General features: G+C 42.3%; 1 protein-coding gene across 3 annotated transcripts in view; it reads left to right on the top strand.

Annotated features, from left to right (window-relative positions):
• The first annotated feature begins 13774 nt into the window (after positions 1 to 13774).
• Positions 13775 to 27364, top strand: part of dok6 (docking protein 6) — a 609418-nt gene continuing 595828 nt past the window's right edge. For 2 of the 3 annotated variants that reach the window (XM_063055165.1, XM_063055174.1), the window contains exon 1: positions 13775 to 14032. In XM_063055165.1, coding sequence (XP_062911235.1) covers positions 13967 to 14032 — 66 coding nt within the window. In that variant the 5' untranslated portion in view covers positions 13775 to 13966. The remainder of the gene's footprint in view (positions 14033 to 27364) is intronic. The other variant, XM_063055183.1, reaches the window with a different exon arrangement.

The raw sequence follows: 27364 nt of genomic DNA, 5'->3' as shown, positions 1-27364 counted from the left end.
TATTTCTCTTATGGCGGGGGGGGGGGAGTCTTGCTTAAATGGAAGGAGATTGCCCCCCCCCCACATGCGCTTAATGGTTATGCGATGTAATGTCATTAATGTCATGTTTAAATTTAGAGAAGATTCGTTGTTCGATTTCTGATTCTAATCAAGATTTTCAAACATTATGGGACTCTTTCTGAACTATTTTGAAAATCTTTGAATTGTTATTGTTATTAAAATATAGATCTGGGCATTATTATAAAACACTATATGGTAAAGTACTCCTTTTTTCTTTTGTTTTTTTTACCAACCAGCTTTGTCTTGGTAGTGGGTGTAGATTTTTTTAATAATATAATTAACCATATTATTGTATTTCATAATTCAATTTATTTTGTTTGATTTGTATCTGTATTTGTGTATATGAAATTTAATAAAAATATTGGAAAAAGAAAGTAAATATGTCTTTCTTCTTTTCTCCTGGTACAAGATCATTTCTACCCAGTGACTTACTTCACATAGATAACCCAGTAAATTTGCCACAATAAGAGGATCTGAGCTTTAGCTTCCAGGCAAAATTGGTTGAAAATGACCTTCAAATTTACTGGGTAGATTTTCATTTATTTGATTAGCTTTATTTAGCCATTGTATATCAAAACATACAGTGAAATGCGCCAATTGTGTCAAATCATATCAGTAAGGATTGTGCTGCTGGTAGCTCAGAAGTGTGGCAATGCTTCTGGTGCTAACCACTCACTAACCCCAACCCTGACCACATATCTTTGGAATGTGTGAGGAAATCGGAATAACTGGAGAAAACCCGCGTGGTCACGGGAAAACGTACAAACTCCTTACAGGCAGGACAAAAATCAAACCCTGATCTTACAGCTAGGGTTGTAAAGCAATGTGTTAACAGCTACACTACCATGCTGATCCAGTTGTATAGATACACACACACACACACACACACACACACACACACACACACACAGGGTTGTACATCAGATGACAACAAGTGGTTGGCAGCATGTGGTAACTAGATTGCACATTTAAGATCCTTGAAAGGTGGGGGCCATGAATAGTGGAGCGGGTCTGATTTGGAGCATTGTGCCAGTTGCTTGCATTCGTTAAAGACCCTCCAACTGCCCACATCTAAGGCAACAATTTTCTTTGAGCTATCCAGTTTCCATTTTTGTCACCTGACCTGTATCTATACTCCCATTCTTGCTAATGAGAGTCTTGGCTCCCTATGGACATTCCCGTAGCCTCTCAGATCTCTCCATGCCACTCTACCATCTTTTTTTGGACCTCTAGATCTCTTCCTTCAACTTCTTGCTCACCTTTCTATCACCAGCCCCTCTCCAACTCCCCACAACCACTCACCCCTCCCCACCAATTGTTTCTCCAATTTGCTCCCTTGTCAACCTTGGCACTGATCTTTCCAGCTTCTACCACATTGTCCCCTTCATACCTCCATCTTCCCAGCCTCTTATTTATCTTTCCAGCACATTCCAATTTCTCTACTCCCTATTCTTTCATCCCATTAATCCCAACCATGCAGCTCCTCCACTCCTGATATTCTTCCACCATATCCCAGTCCTCACATCATAGTTGTCTTTACACTGCACAATTCTTCAGCTGGAATCTGCACACTGCAAAGAAGGAATCGATTAAGGCAAAAAGATCTCCGATTGTTGTGCAAGGAAGACATCAGAACTTCAGAGTCTGTAACAAACTGTTGTGTTCCTCTTCAATTTATGAAGAGACCTGTTGAAGAACTTCCATTTCAGTTTTTGTCATAGAGTCATAGAGCACTACAGCACAGAAACAGCCATTCAGTCTGTCCAGTTTGCGCTAAACTTTTATTCTGTTTGGTCCCATTAGCCAGCACATGGACCATTTCCCTCCATATCCTTCAATTCCAGATACTTATCCAAACGTTTCATAAATGTTGAAATCAAACGTGCATCCACCACTTCTGCTGGCAGCTTGTGCCACACTTTCACCACCCTCTGAGAGAGCAAGTTCCCTTTCATGTTCCCCTTAAATATTTTGCCTTTCATTCTTCACCTATGATCTCTCATTCTAGTCTCACCCAACCGCAGTGGAAAATGCCAGTTCGCATTTACTCTGTCTCTACCCTTCATAATATTGTATAACTCTATCAAATCTGCTTTCACTCTCCTACACTCAAGGGAGTCTATTTAACCTTTCACGATATCTCGGGACTTCAAGTCCTGGCAACATCCTCTTAAATTTTCTCTGGACTCTTTCAATTTTATTGATATCAGGCAGTGCAAGCTGATATGCTTTCATATGCAGCTGAGCCAGAATGAGATGAGGAACTGCTAAGTGCTTATTCTTGCAGAAACATGGCTCCAGGATGACATCCCACGATCCATCATTCTTCAGGCCATATCACTCAGGAACTTGTGCTCGTACTATTTTTGTGACTATATCTGCTATAGTAACTATGTGTATTGTGTGTGACTGTATGTATTGTGTTTTGCACCCTGGCCCTGGAGGAGCACGGTTTCCTTTAGCTGTATACACGTGTATGGCTGAATGACAACTAAACTTGAACTTGATCTGTTCTGTAGGCGAGTGACCAGAACTACATGAAATACTCGAAACTAAGCCTCGCAAACATCCAAAACAAGTTCAACATAACATCCAAACTCTGGTACCCAATACTTTGATGCTCAACGCCTTCCTGCTGTTCCTCTTCCGTCTGGTTAAGTTGTAGTACTTGGAAATAAAATAGGGCGTGATGCTCAGCAAAGAAGGTGGTGACGGAAGATGGGGAAAGATGCGCGTTTGCAGCACCTGTAAGCCTAAGTTAAGGGAACAGCTTGAATAGTAAAGTAAAGGTATGTCATTTTCTTGGTCTCAGTACCAGCATTGACAGGTCTCAGCTGAGGCCACCCCAGTGAACGGTCCATCACCATACAGAGTCACACCTGCTTCTTCAGTACAATTGTGGATCTATGTACTTCTGCTTCAAGTGGGAGAATCTGTGTCAATGAGTGTTGGGTACTCAGTTTGGTTGAATAGCTGGCAGTATGTGCAAACTGTGAAGTATTGTTACCAGCATGGAATAAAACAGTGCGCAGGAATGTTAGATATTAATAATAATTGATAGGAGTTGCTGACAGCTGAGTGAAACTTCGGATTTTATTCCCTGGGATGTTGGAAAATAAAGGAAGATTTGATAATTATATAAGATTATGCATGGTGTAGGAAAAACTTAGATAGGGTAAATGCAAGCAGGCTTTTTCCACTGAGCTCATGTGAGATTAGAACTAGAGGTCATGGGTTAAAGGTGAAAGGTGAAATGTTTAAGGGCAACAGGAAGGGGAACTTCTTCACTCGGAGGGTGCTGAGAGTGTGCAATGAGCTGCGAGCAGAAGTGATGGATGCACATTTAATTTCAACATTTAAGAGAAGTTTGTTTAAGTAATTGGATGGGAGAGGTATAGAGGGCTATGGTTCAGGTACAGGTAACTCAGACTAGGCAGAGTAATAGTTTGGCACGGACTAGATGGGCTGAGTGGCTTGTTTCTTCACCGTAATACTGTTTGACTCTATGGAAGTGAATTGGTGAATTTAATGCTATTGGAAACTAGTTGGCAGAAGTTTGTATCTGGAGGTGGCAGTGGATAAGGCAGTGAACTCATAGCTCTGGGAATCCTGACTTTGTGTGCTGATCTGTGTGAAGTTTGCCTGTTCTCCCAGTGATCACACGGGTTTCCATCGGAGTTCCAGTTTACTTCCGCTTCCCAAAGACACATAGTTTGGTATGTTAATAGGCACTGTAAACTCTCAGCCTGGATCATCGACTGTTCATTCCTTTCCATGGATGCTGCCTGACCTACTGAGTTCCTCCAGCAATTTGTGTATGTTACTGTAAGTTGTTTTACTATGTAGCAGGTCAAATCTGGAAGCAGTTGGCAGCAATGCTGTTTTTTTTTCTTTGATAAATCTCTGTAGATGTACAATGGAGAGTAACCTAATGGGTTACAGCATAGCCTGGTATGAAAACATCAATGCCCAGCAATGGAAAAATGACGGATTCAGCCCAGTCCATCACAGATGAAGCCCTCCCCACCATCTATATGGGAACTTTCACCGTATCTCAGTAACTGGTCTATTATTGGTGCGGCACGATAGTGTAGTGGCTAGTACAACACTTTACAGTACAGGCAACCCAGGTTTAATTCCCGCCACTGCCTGTAAGGAGTTTGTACATTCTCCCCTGACTGCTTGGGTTTCCTCTGGGTGCTCTGGTTTCCTCCCACATTCCAAAGGTGTAATGGTAGGTAGGTTAATTGGTCATTGTAAATTGTCCCGTGATTAGGCAAGGTGTAAATCGGGGGTTGCTGGCCCGCATGGCTTGAAGGGCCACATTTTATCTCAATAAATAAATGAATAAATATTGTAACATGGTATATTAAGATACAGGGAAAGATTTTCTTTGTGTGCCATCCTGACAGGTCACGCTATGCATAATTACACTGAGGTAGTGGAAGTAAAACGGAATGCAGTATATAGTGTCGCACTTACAGAGAAAGTGCGGTGCAGGTAGACAAACAAGGTCCAGGTAGACTGTGAGATCAAGAGTTCATCATTTAGTTTATGAGAAGTCTATTCAAGAGTTTGAGAATAATGGGATGAAAGTTGCCCTTGAATCATGTGGGCTTTTGTACCTTCTGCCTGACAGGGGAGATAAGAATCCTTGCTTACATACAGCTCCAATGCCATATTTAAGTTTGCTGATGACACTACTCTTGGCTGAGTTAAAGGTGGTGATGAATTGGCATATAGGAATGAGCTGAAAATCTGGTTGAAAGGGGCCACAACAACAACTTCTCATTCAATGTCAACAAGGCCAAAGAGTTGATTGTTGACTACAGGAGGAAGAAGCAGGAGGTCCATGAGCCAGTCCACATAGAAGATCAGAGGTGGAGAGTGCCAGAAATTGAAATTACTTGACATCAACGTATCAAAGGAGATGCACTAGATGTGTTGTACATGTTTTTCAGAAGGCCTTTGAAAAGGCGCCGCACATGAGGCTGCTTAGCAAGATAACAGCCCATGGAATTGCACGGAAGTTACGAGCATGGGTAGCACATTGGCTGGTCAGCAGAAAACAGGGAGGTGGAATAAAGGGATCCTATTCTGGCTGGCTGCTGGTTACCAGTGGAGTTCCATAGGGGTCGGTGTTGAGGCCTCTGCTTTTTACGATGTAAGTCAATGATATGGCCTATGGGATTAATGGATTTGTGGCTAAATTTGCCGACGATACAAAGATAGATGGAGGAGTGGGTAGCATTGAGGGAACAGAGAGCCTGCAGAGAGACTTAGATAGTTTTGGGGACTGGGTAAAGAAGTGGCAAATGAAATACAATGGTGGAAAGAGTATCGTCCTGCACTTTGGGGGAAGAAATGAATGGGCAGACTATTATTTAGATGGGGATAGAATTCAAAAGATTAATGATCTTGTAGTCAGGGATTCTCTTGGAAAGAGTGATCATAGTATGATTGAAATTTGCATACAGATGGAGGATGAAATAGTTAGATCTAAAACCAGTGTATAATGCTTGAACAAGGGAGACTACAACGGGATGAGGGAGGAGTTGGCTAATTTAGATTGGGAGCACAGGCTATTTGGTAGGACAGTTGAGGAACAGTGGAATACTTTCAAAGAGATTTTTCACAGTTCTCAACAAAAGTATATTCCAGTCAAGAGTAAGGACAGTAAGTGTGGGGAGAGCCAGCCTTGGATAAGTGAGGAAATAAAAGATAGTATCAAATTAAAAGCTCATTTGTACGAAGTCACAAAGAATAGTGGAAGGCTGAAGGATTGAGAAAACTTTAAAAAGCAACAAGGAACAACTAAGCAAGAAATAAGGAAAGGGAAGGTAGAGTATGAAAGTAAATTAGCACAAAATATAAAAACAGATAGCAAAAAATTTTATAAATATATAAAGTGGAAGAGGGTGGCTAAAGTCAATGTAGGTCCCTTGGAAGACGAAAAAGGGAAATTGATATTGGGTGATAAGGAAATGTTTGAAGCATTGAACAACTATTTTGTGTCGGTCTTCACAGTGGAGGACATGTCCAATATGCCAAAGAATGATGTTACGGATGAAATGGGAGGTGAGGACTTAGATAAAATCACTGTCACTAAAGAGACAGTGATGAGCAAACTAGAGGGCCTGAAGGTAGATAAGTCCCCTGGTGCTGATGGGATGCATCCCAGGGTGCAGAGGGAATTGGCGGAGGTTATAGGAGACGTGTTGGTAATCATTTACCAAAACTCAGTAGACTCTGGGCAGGTCCTGGTGGGTTGGAAGACAGTAAATATCATGCCACTTTTTAAAAAAGGATGTAGGCAAAAGATGGGCAACTATAGGCCAGTTAGCCTAACATCTGTAGTTGGGAAGATGCTTGAAGCTGTCATTAAGGAAGAAATAGTGAAACATTTAGAAAGGAGGGGTTATATTAGACAGACACAGCATGGATTCAGAAAGGGCAGGTCCAGTTTGATAAACTTACTGGAGTTCTTTGAGGACATAATGAGTGCAGTGGATAGAGGGTAACAGGTGGATGTTGAATACTTGGATTCCCAGAAGGCGTTCAATAAGGTGCCGCACAAGAGACTTATAAATAAGATATGGATGCATGGAGTCGGAGGAAGAGTATTGAGAGGGATAGAGGATTGGTTAACCAATAGAAGGCAGAGGGTTGGTATAAATTGGTGTTTCTCCGTTTGGCAGTCTGTGGTGAGTGGGGTGCTGCAGGGGTCGGTGCTGGGCCCGCAGCTGTTTACCATTTACATTGATGACTTGGAAGAGGGGACTGAGTGCAGCGTAGCAAAAATTGCTGATAACACTAAACTGAGTGGAAAAGCAAATTGTACCAAGGATGTGGAGAGTCTGCAGAGGGATATAGATAGATTAAATTAGTGGGCCAAGGTCCAGCAGATGGAATACAATGCTGGTAAATGCGAGATCATCCACTTTGGAAGGAATAATAGAAGAGCAGATGATTATTTAAATGGTGAAAAATTGCAGCATGCTGTTGTGCAAAGGGACTTCGGAGTGCTTGTGTATGAATCATAAAACGTTGGCTTGCAGGTGGAACAGGTTACTAAGAAGGCAAACGGAATGTTCGCCTTCATTGCTAGAGGGATTGAATTTAAGAGCAGGGAGGTCATGCTGCAACTATACAGGGTACTGGTGAGGCTACAACTGGAGTACTGTGTGCAGTTCTGGTCTCCATACTTGAGGAAGGATTCAAGATTCAAGATTCAAAAGATTCAGAAAACTTGATTGTCATTCTAACCGTACATCAGTTCTGCAGGGCAGAATGAGACAGCGTTTCTCAGGGGCAGTGCAATCATAACATAACAAACGCAACACTAAATAATAAACATAACAATAAATAGTAAAACACAATAGCCACATGTCAGTTAAAGTCAAGTTATAAGTGTCCAGTGCAAGTTAAAAGTGTCCAAAGCAGAGTCAGGTAGAGCAGCTATTTAGCAGTTTGACTGCCTGTGGGAGGAAGCTGTTTAGTAGCCTTGTGGTTTTAGTTTTGATGCTCCTGTAACGCTTGCCTGATGGCAGAAGAACAAACAGTTCACGGAGAGGGTGTGAGGGTTTTTAATGATGTACCGTGTCTTCCGGAGGCATCGACTCTGAAAGAGGTCTTGGACAGAAGGTAGGGAGACCCCAATAACCTTCTCTGCTCCCCTAACCACCCTCTGCAAGGCTTTTTTGTCGACAGCACTGCAGCTAAAGTACCAGGTTGTGATGCAAAAGGTCAGCACACTCTCAACCATGCCTCTGTAGAATGTAGTTAAGATGTTAGTGGGGAGTAATGCTTGTTTAAGCTTCCAGTATAAAGGATATACTGGCTTTGGAGGCAGTGCAGAGGAGGTTCACCAGGTTGATTCCAGAGATGAAGGGGTTAACCTATGAGGAGAGATTGAGTCCCCTGGGACTACACTCTCTGAAATTCAGAAGAATGAGAGGAGATCTTATAGAAACATACAAAATTTTGAAAGGGGTAGATAAGATAGAAGTAGAAAAGCTGTTTCCATTGGTAGGTGAGACTGGAACTAGGGCAGTGGTCCACAACCTCCGGGCCGCAGACCGATACCGAGCCGTGAAGCATGCAGGGGTGCAGCGGCAGGTGGAATGCACCCAGCACATTATTATAGCTTTTTTCTTAAAGGTGTGCTGGGTGCGTTCCGGCTGCCGCTGCACCCCTGCATGCTTCACAGCCCGGAGGTTGGGGACCACTGATCTAGGGGACATTGCCTCAAGATTCAGTGGAGAAGACTTAGGACGGAGATGAGGAGAAACTGCTTTTCCCAGAGAGTGGTGAATCTGTGGAATTCTCTGCCCAGGGTAGCAGTTGAGGCTTCTTCACTAAAGATATTTAAGATACAGTTAGTTAGATTTTACGTAGTAGGGGAATTAAGGGTTATAGAGAAAAGACAGGTAGATGGAGCTGAGTTTACGGACAGATCAGCCACGATCCTATTGAATGGCGGGGCAGGCTTGATGGGCTGGATGGCCTACTCCTGCTCCTATTTCTTATGTTCTTATGTTCTAAAATGCAGAGATGCAAAGGGACTTGGGAGTCCTTGTGCAGGATATCCGAAAGGTTAACCTCCAGATTGAGTCGGTGGTGAGGAAGGCAAATGCAATGTTGGCATTCATTTCTAGAGGTATAGAATATAAGAGTAGGAATGTGATGTTGAGGCTCTACAAGGCACGTGTGAGACCACACTTGGAGTATTGTGTGCAGTTTTGGGCTCCTTATTTTAGAAAGGATATACTAACATTGGAGAGAGTTCAGAGAAGATCCATGAGAATGATTCCAGGAATGAAAGGGTTACCGTATGAGGAACGTCTGGTAGCTCTTGGATCAGCCTATGATTGAATGGCGGAACAGACTCGATGGGCCAAATGGTCTACTTCTGCTCCTGTATCTTATTGTTTTATGATCTTATATCAGGGAAAATGCCTCTAGTTTCCTAGAAGCTTGCATAGATTTGGCCTGTCTACAAAAAATTTGACAATTTATAGATGTACAGTGGGGAGCATCTTTACTGGTTGCATCACAGCCTGGCATGGAAACACCAATGCCCAGGAACAGGAAAGTCTTCAGAAAATAGATGCAACCCAGTCCATCATAGTGAAGTCTTTCCCATCATTGTGTATGTTACATGGAGTGCTGCCACAATAAAGTTTCATCCATCATCAAAACAACATCCCACTCTCCAGGCCATGGTCTCTTCTACCATGGAACAAGACATATAGAAGCCTTAGGTTCCACACCACAGGTTCAGGAAAGGTATTGCCTATCAACCACCAGGCTCCTGAACTGGCGTGAATAACTTCACTCACCACAACTCTGAAATGAATCCATCATCCACAGACTCATTTTCAAGGACTTATTGCAACTCATATACGAAGTATTGCTTTTATTTGCATTGTTTAACTGCTTTTGCATATTGACACAATATGTAGATAAGCCTACAAGAGGCGAGACTGTACTTGATTTGGTATTGGGAAATGAACGTGGTCAGGTGTCCGATCTCTCAGCGGGAGAGCATTTTGAAGATAGTGATCATAATTCTATCTCCTTTACAATAGTATTGGAGAGAGATTGGAACAGACAAGTTGGAAAAGCTTTTAGTTGGAGTAAGGGGAATTATGAGGCTATCAGGCAGGAAATTGGATGCTGAAATTGAGAACAGATGTTCTCAGGGAAAAGTACAGAAGAAATGTGGCAAATGTTTAGGGGATATTTGTGTGGAGCTCTGCATAGGTACGTTCTAATGAAACAGGAAAGTTATGGTAGGGTACAGGAACCATGGTGCACAAAGTTAGTAATAAATCTAGTCAAGAAGCAAAAAAAAGCTTACAAAAGGTTTAGAGAACTAGAAGATTATAAGGCTAATGGAAAGGAGCTTAAAAAGGAAATTAGGAGAGCCAGAAGGGGCCAAGAGAAGGCCTTTGTGGGCAGGATTAAGGAAAACCCCAAGGCATTCTACAAGTATGTTAAGAGCAAGATGATAAGACATGAAAGAATAGGACCTATCAAGTATGACAATGGGAAAGTGTGTATGGAATCAGAGGAAATAGCAGAGGTATTAATGAATACTTTACTTCAGTATTCACTATGGAAAAGGATCTTGGTGATTGTAGTGATGACTTGCAGCGGACTGAAAAGCTTGAGCATGTAGATATTAAGAAAGAGGATGTGTTGGAGCTTTTGGAAAGCATCAAGTTGGATAGGTTGCCAGGACCGGATGAGGTGTACCCCAGGCTACTGTGGGAAGCGAGGGAGAGGATTGCTGAGTCTCTGGCCATGATCTTTGCATCATCATTGGGGACTGGAGAGATTCCGGAGGATTGGAGGGTTGTGGATGTTATTCCTTTATTCAAGAAAGGGAATAGAGATAGCCCAGAAAATTATAGACCAGTGAGTCTTACTTCAGGATTTGGTAAGTTGATGGAGAAGATCCTGAGAGGCAAGATTTATGAACATTTGGAGAGGTATAATATGATTAGGAATAGTCAGCATGGCTTTGTCAAGGCCAGGTCGTGCCTTACGAGCCTGATTGAAATTTTTGAGGATGTGACTAAACACATTGATGAAGGTAGAGCAGTAGATGTGGTGTATATGGATTTCAGCAAGGCATTTGATAAGGTACCACATTCAAGGCTTATTGAGAAAGTAAGGAGGCATGGGAGCCAAGGGGACATTACTTCGTGGATCCAGAACTGGCTTGCTCACAGAAGGCAAAGAATGGTTGTAGATGGGTCATATTCTGCATGGAGGTCGGTGACCAATGGTTTGCCTAATGGATCTGTTCTGGGACTCTTACCGTTCATGATTTTTATAAATGACATGGATGAGGAAGTGGAGGGATGGGTTAGTAAATTTGCTGATGACATAAAGGTTGGAGGTGTTGTAGATAGTGTACAGGGCTGTTAGAGGTTACAGTGGGACATTGATAGGATGCAAAACTGGGCTGAGAAGTTGCAGATGGAGTTCAACCCAGATGTGTGAAGCAGTTCATTTTGGTGGGTCAAATATGATGGCAGAATATATTATTAATGGTAAGACTCTTGGAGTGGAGGTTCAGAGGGATCTTGGGGTCCGAGTCCATAGGACACTCACAGCAGCTGCGCAGGTTGACTCTGTCGTTAAGAAGGCATATGGTGTATTGGCCTTCATCAATCGTGGAATTGATTTTAGGAGCCAAGAGGTAATGTTGCAGCTATATAGGACCCTGGTCAGACACCACTTGAAGTACTGTGCTCAGTTCTGGTCACCTCACTACAGGAAGGATGTGGAAACCATAGAAAGGGTGCAGAGGAGATTTACAAGGATGTTACCTGGATTGTGGAGCATGCCTTCTGAAAACATGTTGAGTGAACTTGGCCTTTTCTCCTTGGAGCGACGGAGGATGAGAGGTGATCTGATAGAGGTGTGTAAGATGATGAGAGGCATTGATCGTGTGGATAGTCAGAGGTTTTCTCGCAGGGCTGAAATGGTTGCCACAAGAGGACGCAGGTTTAAGGTGCTGGGGAACAGGTACAGAGAAGTCATCAGAGTTAAGTTTTTTACTCAGAGAGTGGTGAGTGTGTGGAATGGGCTGCTGGCAACGGTGGTAGAGGCGGATACAATAGGGTCTTTTAAGAGACTCCTGGATAGGTACGTGGAGCTTAGAAAAATAGAGGGCTATGGTTTAGCCTAGTAATTTCTAAGGTAGGGACATCTTCAGCACAACATTGTGGGCCGAAGGGCCTGTATTGTGCTGCAGGTCTTCTGCATTTCTATGCTTGATTATCAGTCTGTCTTTTACGTGTACTTTTCCATAAAATGTTATCATACTTCTTTTTTCCTGACTGCAAAAAAAATGAATTTCAAGGCAGTATATGGTAACATATACATAGTTGGATAACAAATTTATTTTGAACTTTGAACTTTGAATCCTTCTTTATGTCGGCTATTTCCCTAAGGCTGTGGAAATGAAAATATAGTCAGTGCAGGGGAGGTAGACTTATATGATGGATTGGGTTGCATTAATAACTCTGCAATTCTTAGAGTCTTGGGCATAGCAGTTACCATACCAAGCAGTGCTACATGTGCTACATGCAGATAGGATGCTTTCTGTAAAAATTGGTGAGGGTCAATACAGGCATGTCAAATTTATTTAGACTCCTGAGGAAGTAGAGATGCTCATCTGCTGTTTTGGTCATTGTGCCCACATGGCTGGACTAGGACAAATTGTTGGTGATATTTAAACATAGGATTGTGGGCAGAATGAAATAGGGTTAACGTAGGACTGACGTGCTTGGCTGACATGCCTATTTCAGTGCTATATGACTCCATCATTCTTAAGTGCTGTTACATTGAGGTCACTATCTGGTGGCATCAGTCTCTAGGGATAAAAGTTACCATTGCCTTTTGATAGTCCATATGTAAGGCTTTCAGGTTTTACACTCTGGGCTGGCCACCTCTCACAGTTTCCACCTCCTCCACCAGCCAATTTTATACTGTTAGTGTATGTGCTGGATTGCAATTATATGTGCTGTGTGTGACTGGATGTACTGTGTTTGGCATTGGCTCCAGATGTACTGTATACATGTGTATGGTTGAATGCCAATACTTTGAACTTGAATTGTCCCCTCCAAAGCACAGTTTATAAAAATCATGACCCACCCCCGCCTCCCCATCCAGTGTTATGCCATTCTGTACTGTTTGGTAAGTCAGGTTTACTTGCAACACAACCATCAGCACCTACCCCGGTCACAGGAGCGCACCTCCCCTTTAAGAGATGCCGGCCAGCTTTAAATGAAGGCACTGGACACCTCCTGATACAGCCCAACGAATCCACCACTGTGCCGTGATCATTGAAGTGAATCGGAAGCACAAAGTGGGGCTGCAGTAAAAGGATTAACCTTGCCATACACACATACTTCTGAGACCCGTTTGTGAGAGTTATCAAATTTACCCCATTGTGGTTTTTATTCGTGGCAAACAATGCTGCCTACATAATTAGCACAAGAGATTGTGTAGATGCTGGAAACCCAGAGAAACACACACGAAATGCCGGAGGAACTCAGCAGGTTGGAAACGAATAAACAGTCGACGTTTCGAGCCGAGACCCTTCATCGGTACAGTCCAAGTTAACAAATTTCACGACATATGCCGGTGATGATAAACCTGATACTGATTCTGACCTGCTAAGTTCCTCGAACATCTCGTGTGTGTTTCTTTGTATAATATCTGTAGTGTGTCTAAAGCAACACACACAAAATGCTGGAGGAGCTCAGCAGGTCAGGCAGCATCTACGGAAATAAATAAACAGTCGGTTTTTCGTGCTGAGACCTTTCCTCAGGATAAGTGTACATAAATCCTTCACTGACGTATACAGTTCCTCAGTGTATATAAATACTTCGTTGGAGAATACAATAGATATCGCCAATTTATAATAAAAACAATACAATCAATGTAAAGTAAATTAAAAAGTTACCAACGGGAAGTGATGCAAAATCTAAAATCAATGCCCACTCCTCTCCTTTTCACTTGATAAACTGCGCACAGTCCGCGGTTTACGCTCCGTTTGGTAAAAGACAGATTTCTGAAGCAAACCCCCTTTGACAACTGGGGATGGTGTAATCCAGGAAGCAGAGTGTTCGGGAAAAAAAATCAGGTGACACGCTCTGCCTCCCCGTTGAGATGGAATAGCCTCCGAGCCGGCTGAATACACACGCGAAGAGGAGGAGGAGGAGGAGGAGGAGGAGGAGAAGGAGAAGGAGAAGGAGAAGGAGAAGGAGACGAAGACGAAGACACCGGGTTAGCGCACACTCGAGGGCTCAAACGTGGAGCTGCCGGGGGAAAGGGCTCCCGGCTGAACAGGGACTTGCTCAGCAGTGGGAAAGCGACACCAGCCATGGCTTCAAATTTTAATGACATAGTGAAACAGGGCTATGTGAAAATTCGCAGCAGAAAACTGGGGGTGAGTGGAAATCCAGCGACAGCGCTTGTTAACAGCTGGTTTTAACAAAATCTCAATTGATACTAGCGCGACAGTATTGATGGGTATGGATGGGCTTTAAACACTGTAGATAAAACTGTGAATTATTAACAAAAGCAATAAGGTTGGCTTCGGTGTGTATGTTAAAAAGGCGCTGGGGAAGCCTAACTTTCCTTTATCAGCGTGATTTCTCATCTGTCAGATTCGGTGCGTTTCCCACACTGATAGTGCGGAGTTTCTGAACGAGGAAATTGTCATTTATAGATAGTCCTAACCAGGACTCATGTTCATAGGCTCGTGCTGTGTTGAGGAGGGGAAAAAAAAAGCGAAGTTAAACATGTTCTTTTATCGTGAAGATGCCACCTGATTATGCTCCCAGTATTTGCCTGTCTGTAATCAGTGAGATGGCTCTTTTCCTGTTTTAGAACAACCATGGTTTAAACGTCAATACATCCTGCTGGAATTTAATTACATTAAAAAACTGATCGATAATTTTGATCCAATTTTTCACGTAACTACTCGCCCGCTGTAGTGCTATCATGCACATTACAAAGAAATCATCTTGCACGTAAAAATACATTGGAACTGATGACAAAGTTGTTTTTCACCAAACGCGCAGGAATCATTTTGCAAGTGTCAGTGTAGGATTTTGTGTCAATGTCATTGTTTCTATGTATCAGCACTTAATTGCGTTAAATGTTGTTTACATATGCAGCACACCTAGATATCTTCTACTCTTCCAAATGTGTCGCATTGTACCGCTGATTTTTGTTGGCAAAATAAAAGACATAAGTTTTGTATCAAGAGTCACAGGAGAAGATCAATGGAATTGAGATATGAGTGCATTATTGGCGCTTGTTTGTTGTATTGGGATACTGTATTGCCCTATTTGGGTCAAGTAACAAAGTGTTATAGTAGCTATACAGAATTGTGAGGGGTGTAGATAAAAAGCAATCAGGTTTTTGTCCTCCGTTGAGGCTGGGTGAGACGAGAACTAGAGGTCATAGGTTGAGGGTGAAAGGTGAAACGTTTAAGGGGAACATGAGGGAGAACTTCTTCACTCAGAGGGTGGTGCCAGTGTGGAACGAACTGTCAGCGGAAGTGGTAGATGCGGGTTCCATTTCAACATTTGAGAGAAATTTGGATAGGTACCTGAATGGGAGAGATATGGAGGGCCATGGTCCGGGTGCAGGTCGATGGATTAGGCAGGGTAATAGTTCAGGACGGAATAGATGGGCCGAAGTGCCGGTTTCCATGACTGACTCTAGCTTCAGGAACTCAAGGCAAGGACAACATCCAAAGTTGCAACAATTGTTCAGATGTTGCCGTTTAAAGAACTTTTAAAAACATTTAACATGTTTTCTTGTTTCGTCCATGTCAAGTCCTTAAAATAGATTCAAAGGCTATGTGAGCTTCTCCTCCAGTAACACAATGCATAATGCATAAGGGTCTCGGCCTGAAACGTCGACTGCACCTCTTCCTACAGATGCTGCCTGGCCTGCTGCGTTCACCAGCAACTTTGATGTGTGTTGCTACAATGCATAATTGTTCAGTTTGTGATATGTTTGTGAGGCAAGAATGTTTGTACATTTTGTGCAGCTAGAAATGGACCTTGGTGAAGGTTGATGAGTGGTGTGTTTCCTCAGGAAATTTCGTTCGCTTGATCTTATTTTTCTGACGGCGTGGGTTTGGAGTTCCAGCTGATTTCCGTTCTGCTTTTGTGAAATGTCCAATGTTGCCCAGAGAATCCGGCACATGCTCACTTATCCGGTTTATTGCGTTTGGCTCTGTTTGCGCTGTGCAGGCTAATGCCTTGTAGCGTGTGCGAGATTTCAATGGGCTAGCAATTGTTGCGAGGGTGTGGGTACGAGCTGCCGAACCTGCGTTGCCTTGGGCAGTGGTTTGAAGCGTTGTCTGGGAACGGACAGGAGATGCAGATCTGGGTAAAGGCGCGTGAAACGGGAACGAAGATGGCTCTTCCTAACCACCGCTGAGGAACAACCTTGCCGTGGAAACTAGGTTTTGATCAGTCCAGTGTAACATGTTTTTTCCCATTTCACTGCCCTGATTAGATACTGGTACAGTTTATCTTGACCGGTTACTTAAATCCCATTTAGGTATTCATACAAGTTCAAATTGTTTAAAACTATTCTAAGGGTGATAATCTGTTTGTGGACTTTGTATGTGCAGAGTAACGTGCAAAATGCTGGAGGAACTCAGCAGGTCAGGCAGAATCGATGGAAAGGGTTTGGGGCTGAGACCCTTCATCAGGTGGGGGAAAATAAACAGTTCAGAGTCCTGATGAACTTGTTGAGTTCTTCCAGTAGTTTGTGTGTGTTAGTCTGGATTTCCAGCATCTGTAGAATCTCGTTATTGAAATTGCTTTTAACTCGATCTAATGTAATGTGCACAGTCGGTCTTATAAACCCTCCTTTGATTTCTACATTTACGATCAAGATAATGTATGAAGAGTTGCAGACTTTCACCCTGTGAAAGGTGGTGTAAGGGTGATTAGCTGTCTGCTTCTTGGAGTGATAGGATCTAAAATGGCAACAGACTTTTCAGATCTTTTAAGTGGGTTGCCATAAAAGCATACTTTCCAAACAAATCACAAATTATGTGACTGAAACAATATTGACAGGACTGCTGTAACTATTGTCTGGCCAGTTCAGAGCTTGTATCTGCCACGGAATGTGAGGCAGTTTATCAGTGATTAAAAACAAGGCAAAGAATTAATCTTCTTAATAAGTTCCATTGCCGAAATGGGTATTTGGTTTCTGGATAAAATCCCTTCTTTCGCTATTACTTGTATTTCTTTTTCTATTCAGAATATACATAAATCTGATGGCACTCAGTTAAGGCTATAATTAAAGGGTGGCTTAGTGAGTTTCTGCCACAGGAATGAGAGAAAGTGAGAGTAGGGGTATGTCATTCGTGGACTTTCACTCTACCATTGAGAACACAGAACATAAGACATTAGAGCAGAATCAGGCCATTCGGTCTGTTGAGAATGTACTGCCATTTAAGACTGACACTCAGTCTGTTCAAACTGAATGTGCAATCATTTGGACTAGCTGTAATGTGCGCATACTGAGTCAGGACATGGCTGGGGGCTGCATTCATTTCCTGTCAGATCTTGATTCCTTACAGTAAAATAAATCTATTCAAGAATATAAGACCATAAGACATAGGAGCAGAATTAGGCCATTCAGCCCATCGAGTATACTCTGCCACTTTATCAAGGCTGATTTAATATCCCTCTCAAACCCTTTTTCCTGCCTTCTCCCTGTAAACTTTGATACCCTGACTAATCAAGAACCTATCAATCTTGGCTTTAAATATACTCAATGATTTGGCCTCTACAGCTGTTTGTGTCAATGAATTCCACAGATTCACTACCCTCTGGCTAAAGAAATTCCTCATAATCTCTGTTCTAAATGGATGTCCCTCTGTTCTGAGGTTGTACCCTCTGTTCCTCGAATCACCCACTGTAGGGAACATCCTCTCCACATCCACTCTATGGATTTCAATGAGACCACCCCCCCTGCATTCTTTTAAACACCAGCGAGTACAGGCCCAGAGCCATCGAACACCCTGACACTCTCGAATTCATGGCATAGTGCTTGTGTCTTCCACAGTGAAGGCTGATGCAAAATGCTCATTAAGTTTGTCTGCCATTTCCTTGCTTCCACTGCTACCTCCTCAGCATTATTTTCCAATAGTCTGATATTTACTCTTATCTCTCTTTTACTCCTTATTGTACATATCTGAAAAAAGAACTTTTGGTATCCTCTTTGATATTATTGGCTAGCTTTCCTTCATATATCATCTTTTCTCTCCTTTTTGCTTTTTAGTTGTCTTCTGTTGGTCTTTAAAAGCTTTCCAGTCTCCTAGCTTTCCACTAATTTTGCTATATGCACTCTCTTTTCCTTTTATGTTGTTTTGACTTCCCTTGTCAGTCACAGTTTCCCCATCCATGCTTTAGAATACCTCTTCACCTTTAGGATGTATCTATCCTGTGCCTTCCGATTGCCCCAGAAACTCCAGCCATTGCTGTTCTGCTGTCATCCATGCTAGTGTCCCCTTCCAATCAAATTTGCCCAGCTCCTTTCACATGCCTCTATAATTCCCTTTACTCCATTAGAATACTGATACATTCGAGTTTACCTTCTCCCTTTCTGACCACAGGGTGAATTCTATCATATTATGATCACTGCCTCCCAAGGGTTCCTTTACCTTAAGCTGTATAATCAAATCTAGTTCATTACACAGCACCCAATCCAGAATTGCCTTTCCACGAGTGAGCACAACCACAGGCTGCTCTAGAAAGGCTTCTTGTAGGCAGATTTCCTCTCTTGAAATCCAGCACCAACTTGATTTTCCTAATCTATCTGCAAATTGAAGTCCCCATGACTATCATAACAATATGTTCAATGGCAGGCTGCACAGCCATCTGAAATAAAGATTTCCTAAAATCCATACTCCTCTGAGAGAAGAAAATTCTTTTCTTTGCTTTATTTTAGTTGGACAATCCCTTATTCTGAATTAATACTTCTGAGCTCAGAATTTCCTTGCAAAGTGAAACATTCTCTCTGTATCTACCCCAAGTTCGCTCAGTACTTTATGTTTCAATTAGACTACATCTTGCTTGTCAAAAATTCCAGTGAGCTCAACTTGCTCTACCTTTTTCACCAACCCTTCCTCCTAGAACTCATTCCAGTGAACCTTTGCTGAACAGTCTTCAATATCAGAATATTTCTGCATTAAGTAGATAAAAATATCTTAAATTTAGAATATTGTGTAGGGCAATTAAACAATATGCTGTCTCTGTCTTCATAGAAGACACAAAAGTAGTGGAGTACAAAGGACTTGCAAGAATTAAGAGTGAAAAGCAATCAATATTAATTTAAAAATACTAGAGAGGCTGGTGAAATTGAGAGGCCATAAATCCTAAGGATCTGTTGATTTATGACATAGAATTTGAAAGAGATGGCTGTTGGAATGTTGAATGTATTGGTTATCATTTTTCAGAATTACTGTATATAGATTCTGGAATAGTTCCTGCAGATTGGAGCATAGCATATACTGTATGATTCCATTATTTCAGAAAGGAGGGAGAGAGGCAAAATGTGTATCTACCAACCAGTTTGCCTAATACGATGAGAAACTATTGATCACCGTTGTTCTTGTGAATGTTGGGTCAGGCCTGATGGTGATGCCTTTTACTGTTAAACAGTATGTTCACAATCATTATTCACATAAGGGTCTCCAACATGATTGGTTTGTTGAAACCTCTGATGGCTGGTGACATTCATAGAATGATAGCCCTGTTAGAACTTAGCACTTTAGGAGGCGAGAGTTAAAATCCAGCAAGAGGATTCCATCTTTTTGGAGAGTAGACTGCCAGTGAAAAAAGAGTTAAAATAAATGTCTCATGATGCTGATCACAGATTACGAATTGTAGTCATAGTGTTTATTCATGCTAAACTCTTGATGAGATTGAATCCTTGTTAAAAACAATTTTTGCTTTACGGAATGGAGTTATTCTTTACAAAATCCAATGTCTTGAAGGATTCATTGCCTGTAGAACACAGCCTTGGATTTAAAGCAATGGCACAAGTAATGTAGGAATATCAAGCACTAATTTTTAACTGAAATGCTTTGTGGGTAAAAGGTGTTTCATTTAATAGGTCTACTGTCCTCAGTGTATGTGTGGACAGAGCTATGCAGTGAGCTAAACAAGTTCTTACAAATCACCCAAGACAGAAGCTTTCTTTCAGGGTTTTTAATAGGATATCTTTTATTTTTGTGAAAAGATATTACATTTCAAGGGCAATTAAGTGTGAATGAAGATGAATGCCTTTCCATCATGTGCAGAATAGAGACTACCTGTGCAGGAAGTGGTGCAAAAAACAGCTTGCGTACAGGAAGTGATGTTCGCAAAAATGAACTGTGCCTCTCAGAGGCCAAAGCGATAGGCCAAAGCAATTATATATTTGTAATCCTAAAAGTGTCCTTTTACCTGTCAGGACTGGATTATACTTGTAGTCCATGGTGGCAAACAAACAAATTAACCACCGATTTCAAAGCAAAAGTCAATTTGTTATCAAAGTATGTGTGTTACCATAGACTATCTTGAGAGCCATTTTCGCAAGCATTAAGAAACCCACTTGAAATTCTGAAAACCTATACATAAAGCTGACAAACAACCAAAGTGCAAAAGAAGACCCTGTTGTTTGTTAACCGTTAGATAGTGCAGATGCCGTTGATGCCTGCCTTGCAGTCAACCAAAGAGACAAATGTAGTAACGGATGGGATAATGAGCCCAAGTCCTTCTTCTTGTGTTCTATTTAAAATGGAGGGAAGAGATGAGAGATTGCTATTCCCTCAGACTGCCCGTATTGATGGCAAAGGATGCACCAGAACCACCCTTGTTTATTTGTTCTACTGCAGAAAAAACGTCTCAACATTTTTTGCACTTTAAAGTGTGGAGTAAGCTGCCATTGTCACTCCTGATTTGTTGGGTATTGATGTAGAAGTAATGATATGTTCTTTTATTTTGTGGTCTGGTATAGTGATCTGGATAAGAATTGATAATCTTTTCAGAGTCTGTTCGGTGGACTCTGTTTTAAAGTAGGAGCCAGAAAGCTGCACTTCCTGACCTCTGAGTTGTGAAGTTAACGTTCTTATCACTGTTGGTATTCATAGCCATTTTCTGTTGAAGCAATAACTGGAATCCCACCAGGGAGAACTGACATTCATGGCTAATTGGTAGCAGAATTTGCTAGTTAAACTTCAAAGTAATACATGGGACCCATTAAGAAGAAAGTCAAGCTTTTTTTATTATTGTCATTAAATTGAAAGGAAACTACTTTAAAAAGATTAAGAAAAATATTGAATAATTCTTGCATTTTTTCGTTTGCTGGGATTGTGACTTCTCATAATATTGAATGTTTCTGAGATGTGCTTCCTTTCAGCATTGTTTCAGCAATTCATTGCGTGATCTTTCGATCAGTACAGTATGTGTTTGAATGCCGCTTGAAGTTTATTTCCTCAGTCTGGAAGGAATAAGACAGAAAAGGTCCTTGGGCAGAATATGGAAACACTAGATTGCAGGTGCTGAAAAATGAGTTGCTGAAGGAACTCAGCAGATCAGAAAGCATCCTTCCATCTGGACTGATGGCAGAGGGAAGATCACTGGTATAAAGGGTGAGGCTCATATGGGGCAAGAGCTGGCAAGCAATAAGTGGATGCTGTGAGGCGGGGTTCCACGGGCAGATGGAGTCTTATGAAAGGCATTGGGCAAAGAGAGAGACTGAGGCTTGGAAGATGAGATATGGAGGCAACAAAGGGCTATAGATAATTTCATTTTATAACAGGAATTAAATAAGGGAGATACAGTGGGCAGATGGGAGCAGTGGGGAGAGAGGACCCAATGGGAGGAGTGTATGGGTGATGGGCAGATGGAGTAGGTGGGGGAGGGGAAAGAAACTGGAAATAAGGGAGAGAGAAAGAGATCAAAGGGGAATGGATCGTATGACATTGGATAATTAAGTTTTCATTTGCCTCACCTCTCTTTACCTCTTTATGTTACTATCTCCCCTTTACTCTTTCAGTCCAGATGATTAGTCTCCACACAAAATGTCGACTGCACACTTTCCTCTATGGTTGCTGCTTGACCTGCTGATTTCTTCCAACAGGTCACTTTTTGCTTCAGACAGTATACATTCAGAGTGTTGCCCATGAGCGGGTCTAATTTTCTTACCGGTTCTTGCAATGCCATTTGAAGCCACTGTTGATGCTGTCAGCTGGCTCTATGATCTTTTGAGCTGGATTTCTAGCAGGCCTACATGGTGATCCATCAATCGATCCGCACTTAATCCTTCAGGTTCCTGTGAAATAACGATGAGCATGTTTCCTAACTAAGGCCTATATGATTGTAAGAGATGGAGAGAGATTAATAGTATTATATTAGTTGTAGAACACATAGCAGTGCATCAGTAGCCTGCTTTAAACTCTGCATGATTTTGTTTCCCATTAACCACCTCCTGAGACCAATTTCAATCCATAGAAACATGATCTCAGAAGTAACTAAAATCAGTTTTAAGTTTGGTTACATTTGTTTCTGAATTGATATTGACAAACCAAAGGAAAAATACAAAGAAGGTGAGCAAGGACTAAAAATGGTGTGGGAATTATTATGTACTAAATGTTTAATTTTGAGTATGAAATGGATGCAAAGGTTTCCAATTTATCAAGGAGTGTATTGGCAGTCACCCTGCTACAGGGTTTCTTGATGAACCAGTGAACAAGCTGGTATATCAGGCAGTTCTACCTTGCAATGCCACTGATCCAAATGGAGTTTTGCCTCTTGTGCTGTCTATGTGGAGCTTACATGCTTTCAAGTCAAGTTAAATTTACTGCAGTGTGCACCAGTACATTGAGGTGAGGCACAGCACAATGAAAAGTTGCAAGCAACATCAGGGGTACTAGGTACAGACAATTCCTGTCAGAGTCACTTTATAGAAACATAGAAACATAGAAAATAGGTGCAGGAGTAGGCCATTCGGCCCTTCGAGCCTACACCGCCATTTATGATGATCATGGCTGATCATCCAACTCAGAACCCCGCCCCAGCCTTCCCTCCATACCCCCTGATCCCCGTAGCCACAAGGGCTATATCTAACTCCCTCTTAAATATAGCCAATCAACTGGCCTCAACTGTTTCCTGTGGTAGAGAATTCCACAGATTTACCACTCTCTGTGTGAAGAAGTTTTTCCTAATCTCGGTCCTAAAAGGCTTCTCCTTTATCCTCAAACTGTGACCCCTCGTTCTGGACTTCCCCAACATCGGGAACAATCTTCCTGCATCTAGCCTGTCCAATCCCTTCAGGATTTTATACGTTTCAATCAGATCCCCCCTCAATCTTCTAAATTCCAACGAGTACAAGCCAGTTCATCCAGTCTTTCTTCATATGAAAGTCCTGCCATCCCAGGAATCAATCTGGTGAACCTTCTTTGTACTCCCTCTATGGCAAGGATGTCTTTCCTCAGATTAGGTGACCAAAACTGCACACAATACTCCAGGTGTGGTCTCACCAAGGCCTTGTACAACTGCAGTAGTACCTCCCTGCTCCTGTACTCGAATCCTCTCGCTATAAATGCCAGCATACCATTCGCCTTTTTTCACCGCCTGCTGTACCTGCATGCCCACTTTCAATGACTGGTGTATAATGACACCCAGGTCTCGTTGCACCTCCCCTTCTCCTAATCGGCCACCATTCAGATAATAATCTGTTTTCCTATTTTTGCCACCAAAGTGGATAACTTCACATTTATCCACATTAAATTGCATCTGCCATGAATTTGCCCACTCACCCAACCTATCCAAGTCACTCTGCATTCTCCTCACAGCTAACCCTGCCACCTAGCTTCGTGTCATCCGCAAACTTGGAGATGCTGCATTTAATTCCCTCATCCAAGTCATTAATATATATAGATACTTCTGCACCTGATATCACATGTATGTCTGTATATGTGTGTGTGTGTATATATATATATGCGCGCGTGCGCACACACACACACACACACACACACACACACACACACACAAACACAAATATATATATATTCAGTTTATTTATATAAGCTAATTTTATGTATATGGCCATACTAAAAAGTATTTGTAAACTGTGTTTAATAGGATTGCTTTTACAATTATTGTGTGGCTTATGCTTATTATATTTTTTAAGCTGCGTTGGATCAAGAGTAACAAACATTTTGTTCTTCCTCACACTGGTGTACTGAAGAATGACAATAAACAGTCTTGAATCTTGAAAGTAAAATTACACCCTTCAGTGGGCTGGGGTTTTTGGAGGACTGCGAAAGCAAGACATTAGTTCAACAAAAACAAAGATATGGTCAAAGCTGTGTCCATGGTGGTGCAAGAGGCATTCCATTGTGAAGGTAAAGTCAGGGTTGTGCAGGTTGTTTCAAGTCCCAATGAATGTAAAATGAATAGGTGTTCCTGACTTGAGACCTTTCTCGCTCCCTGCCTGACCACAGCTGTAACAACCCGGGTGATGTAAGTCCTTGATGATAGATGCTGCCTTTTCTCCCCAAACACTCTGGTTTCCTCCCACGTCACAGGTTATTTGGTCATTATAAATTTCCTACTGTGTAGGTCTCTAACTTGGAGTAATTTTTCCCCCCTTCACCTTCTGTGTTCTTACATTACTCATTGTGGCTCTCCTTACCCGTTCCATTCTCTTCACCTGCCTCTCATCTCCCACTGGTGTCCCTCCTCCTTGCCTTTCTCCCATGGTCAATTGTCTCCTGTCAGATTCCTTCTTTTTCAGCCCTTTACCTTTTCCAGCTATCACCTCCCACCTTCTCATTTCATCCCCCGCCCCTCACCCACCTACCTTCCCCTCACCTGTTTTCACCTGCCAACTTGTACTTCTTATCCTGTCTCCACTTTATTCAGGTTCCTTCCCCCCTCCCTTTCCAGTCCTGATGAGGGGTCTTGGTCCAAAACATTGACTGCTTATTCCCTCCATAGATGCTGCTTGATCTGTTGAGTTCCTCCAGCACTTTGTATGTGTTACTCTGGATTTTCAGCATCTGTAGAGTCTGTTGTGTGTTGGAGAATCTCAGGACTGGGGACGGGTGATGCTGCTGTACAGGCTGATGTGAGCAGATTACAGAGAAATAAGTGTGGGAATTGAGGTGGGGGGGGCACTTTGCTGTGACAGCTCCATATATTTGAAGAGCAGAATGGCCTTCAATATCATATGGAAATGTTTGGTTCTTGGACTGTGCAATTCAGAAAGGTTAATTAATTTTTTTGGATTACAGTCTTCAGGGAAAAGGGATTGTAATATACTTAAAGTTTACTTAAAAATTGAACATTGGATTCTGAAGCCAGGGTTCTCAAGGTATGGAGCATACGTTGACTGTGGTAAATAGGGGAAAAGGTGTTGAAAGATAAAATATAAACAAGCAGTGGTCAATGTATCAAGAATTAATAAATGTTACAACCAACTTGGATCAATTCTGTTGGCACAACAACCCAGTAGGACAAACGGTCCAACCATACCTAACAAGAGAAAATCTGCAGATGCTGGAAATCCGAACAATGCACACAAAATACAGGATGAACTCCGCAGGCCTGGCAGCATCTATGGACAAGAGTACAGTTGACATTTTGGGCCAAAACTCTTCAGCAGTTACAGTATCAGATTAAAGGAAGAAGCTTGCAACATTGTCAACAATATCAATGAATCTGTAGACTGGGGAAGTTTAGAATTTTGAGGATCAAAGTTGAGATAACTGTTGCAAGTATTTATAAAAAGGATAGTAAATATTTCTATAGCCTGTTTATAGATTTTTTTTATAATTCTATGTGCAAAGTGAAAAACATTAATAAACATTTGTTGTTATTCCCATAACAGACTGAGACTGAAGAAGTTATCATGTAAAATATAAAAATGGCAGAGAATTGAAACATGCTTTGTGTATCTGCCTTTTAAAGAAGAAGATGCAGAAAATGGTGTGTAAGTAGTGCTGTTGTACAGACCTGAAGTGAATGAGGAGTTCACCTGGCTGCACTTACCCCTTCCTAGTGTAATGCCCTGGTCCATATATTTTACTGTTATGCTGTATGTATTTCATTTTGTGCTGCTCTGTGCGAGCTGCTTGTTTCCAGCTTATGTTTGGGTTATTGTTGAAGATATGGGGACATGTCTGCCATCCAATTAGGATGGTTGAATTGAAGGGGCGGTTTCTCTGGTGAGTGACACTAAGGTTGGGCTTGGGGTTTTTTTTTTGGGTGGTTCAAGAGAAATGAAGAGAGAAGACGCCAGAGAGAAGAGATCATAGGATTCGACCCGGAGCTGGACCATGATTTGTCGAATCCTGGGGTGAGATCAATTGAGGATTGGTGACTTGGGGAAACCATGAGATCCAACTTGTGCGTATTAGACCATTTCATTAAACTGGGCCCCTTTTTTTGGTTCTTTTTGTTATTAACCCTTTAGTCAAATTAAGAATTATAAAGAATTTAATTGTATGCGGTGTAGCATCTGTTATTTCGTGGCACTCATTTGTAACAGGGTAATGAATCACACAGCATCCATATAAGTGGGGTTTTGGGGTGGGTTCGCGCCCCAATCTCCCATGTTTGGCGGGGCCAGAGATTGTCTTCCCAAGGCTTATGCAGCTAAGGAAACCAGAATGTTTCACCAGCTTCTCAGGTTGGGGTTCAGGGTCCAGTGTCGTGGACTGCAAAGTGACTGCCCGCTCGACTGTTCAGGTCTTGGTTGGATCGCTCTTTGTCTAGAATCACCCCCTTGACCTTATCACTATGGGTTACCCTACCAGGAGCAAAGCACCAGATGGCTAAACCCAAGATGGTATTGCTGTCGTGATTTCAGGAACCATCCTCAAGGTCCTTGTCCTAGTGCTACAGTATCCCTGCCTGATAATAGGGGGTCAAAGTATAGTTGGAGGTTGAGGGATGATAGACAGTGGTAAGGGACCTGTGTACATACCACACCTGATAAATAGCTCATATGGGTAGAATGGAGATCGCGACAAACTTCTCAGGAGTCCTTGCGATTCTTTATAGGGTCTTATGGTCAAATGCCTTGCAATTCCTGTACCAGACAGTGATGCAGCTGGTCAGGACACTCCCGATGGTGCTGCTGTGAAAATTGATTAGAATGGGGCAGTGGGGAGCCTCGCTCAGCTCAACCTCCTCAGGAAGTGGAGACACTGCTGTGCTTTCTTGACTAAATAGGTGGTGTTAAGGAGCCAGGTGAGATCATCTGTTATGTGCACTCCCAGAAACTTTATGCTCCTAACACTCTCCATGGAATAGTCATTTTTGTGCTGTGAGTAGTAGTCAGTCTGCACCTTCCTAAAATCAACAATCACCTCCTTAGTCTGGTCCATTTTGTGACTCAAGTTGTTGTGCTGGCACCATTTTGCCAGCTGCTCTACCTCCTCTCTGGATGCTGTCTCATCGTTGTTGTTGATGAGGCCAACGAATGCTGTACCATCAGTGAACTTGATGATTCAGTTTGGATTGGATCTAGCAGTGCAGTCATGTGTCAGCAGTGTGAACAGCGGCCGGCTGAGTCCAGAGCCATGGGGGACGGGGGGGGGTGGTGGGAGGGCACTGGTGCCCAGTGTGATGGAGCTAAAGGTGTTGCTCCCAACACAAACGGACCGTGGCCTTTCCGTCAAGAAATCCAAGATCCAGTTACAGAGAGAGGTGTTGATATCCAACAAGGACGGTGGATGCACCAGCTT

The sequence above is a fragment of the Mobula hypostoma genome, chromosome 1 (genome assembly GCF_963921235.1).
Source record: "Mobula hypostoma chromosome 1, sMobHyp1.1, whole genome shotgun sequence".
Classification (NCBI taxonomy): Eukaryota; Metazoa; Chordata; class Chondrichthyes; order Myliobatiformes; family Myliobatidae; genus Mobula; species Mobula hypostoma.
This window is presented reverse-complemented; position numbering and strand designations above follow the sequence as displayed.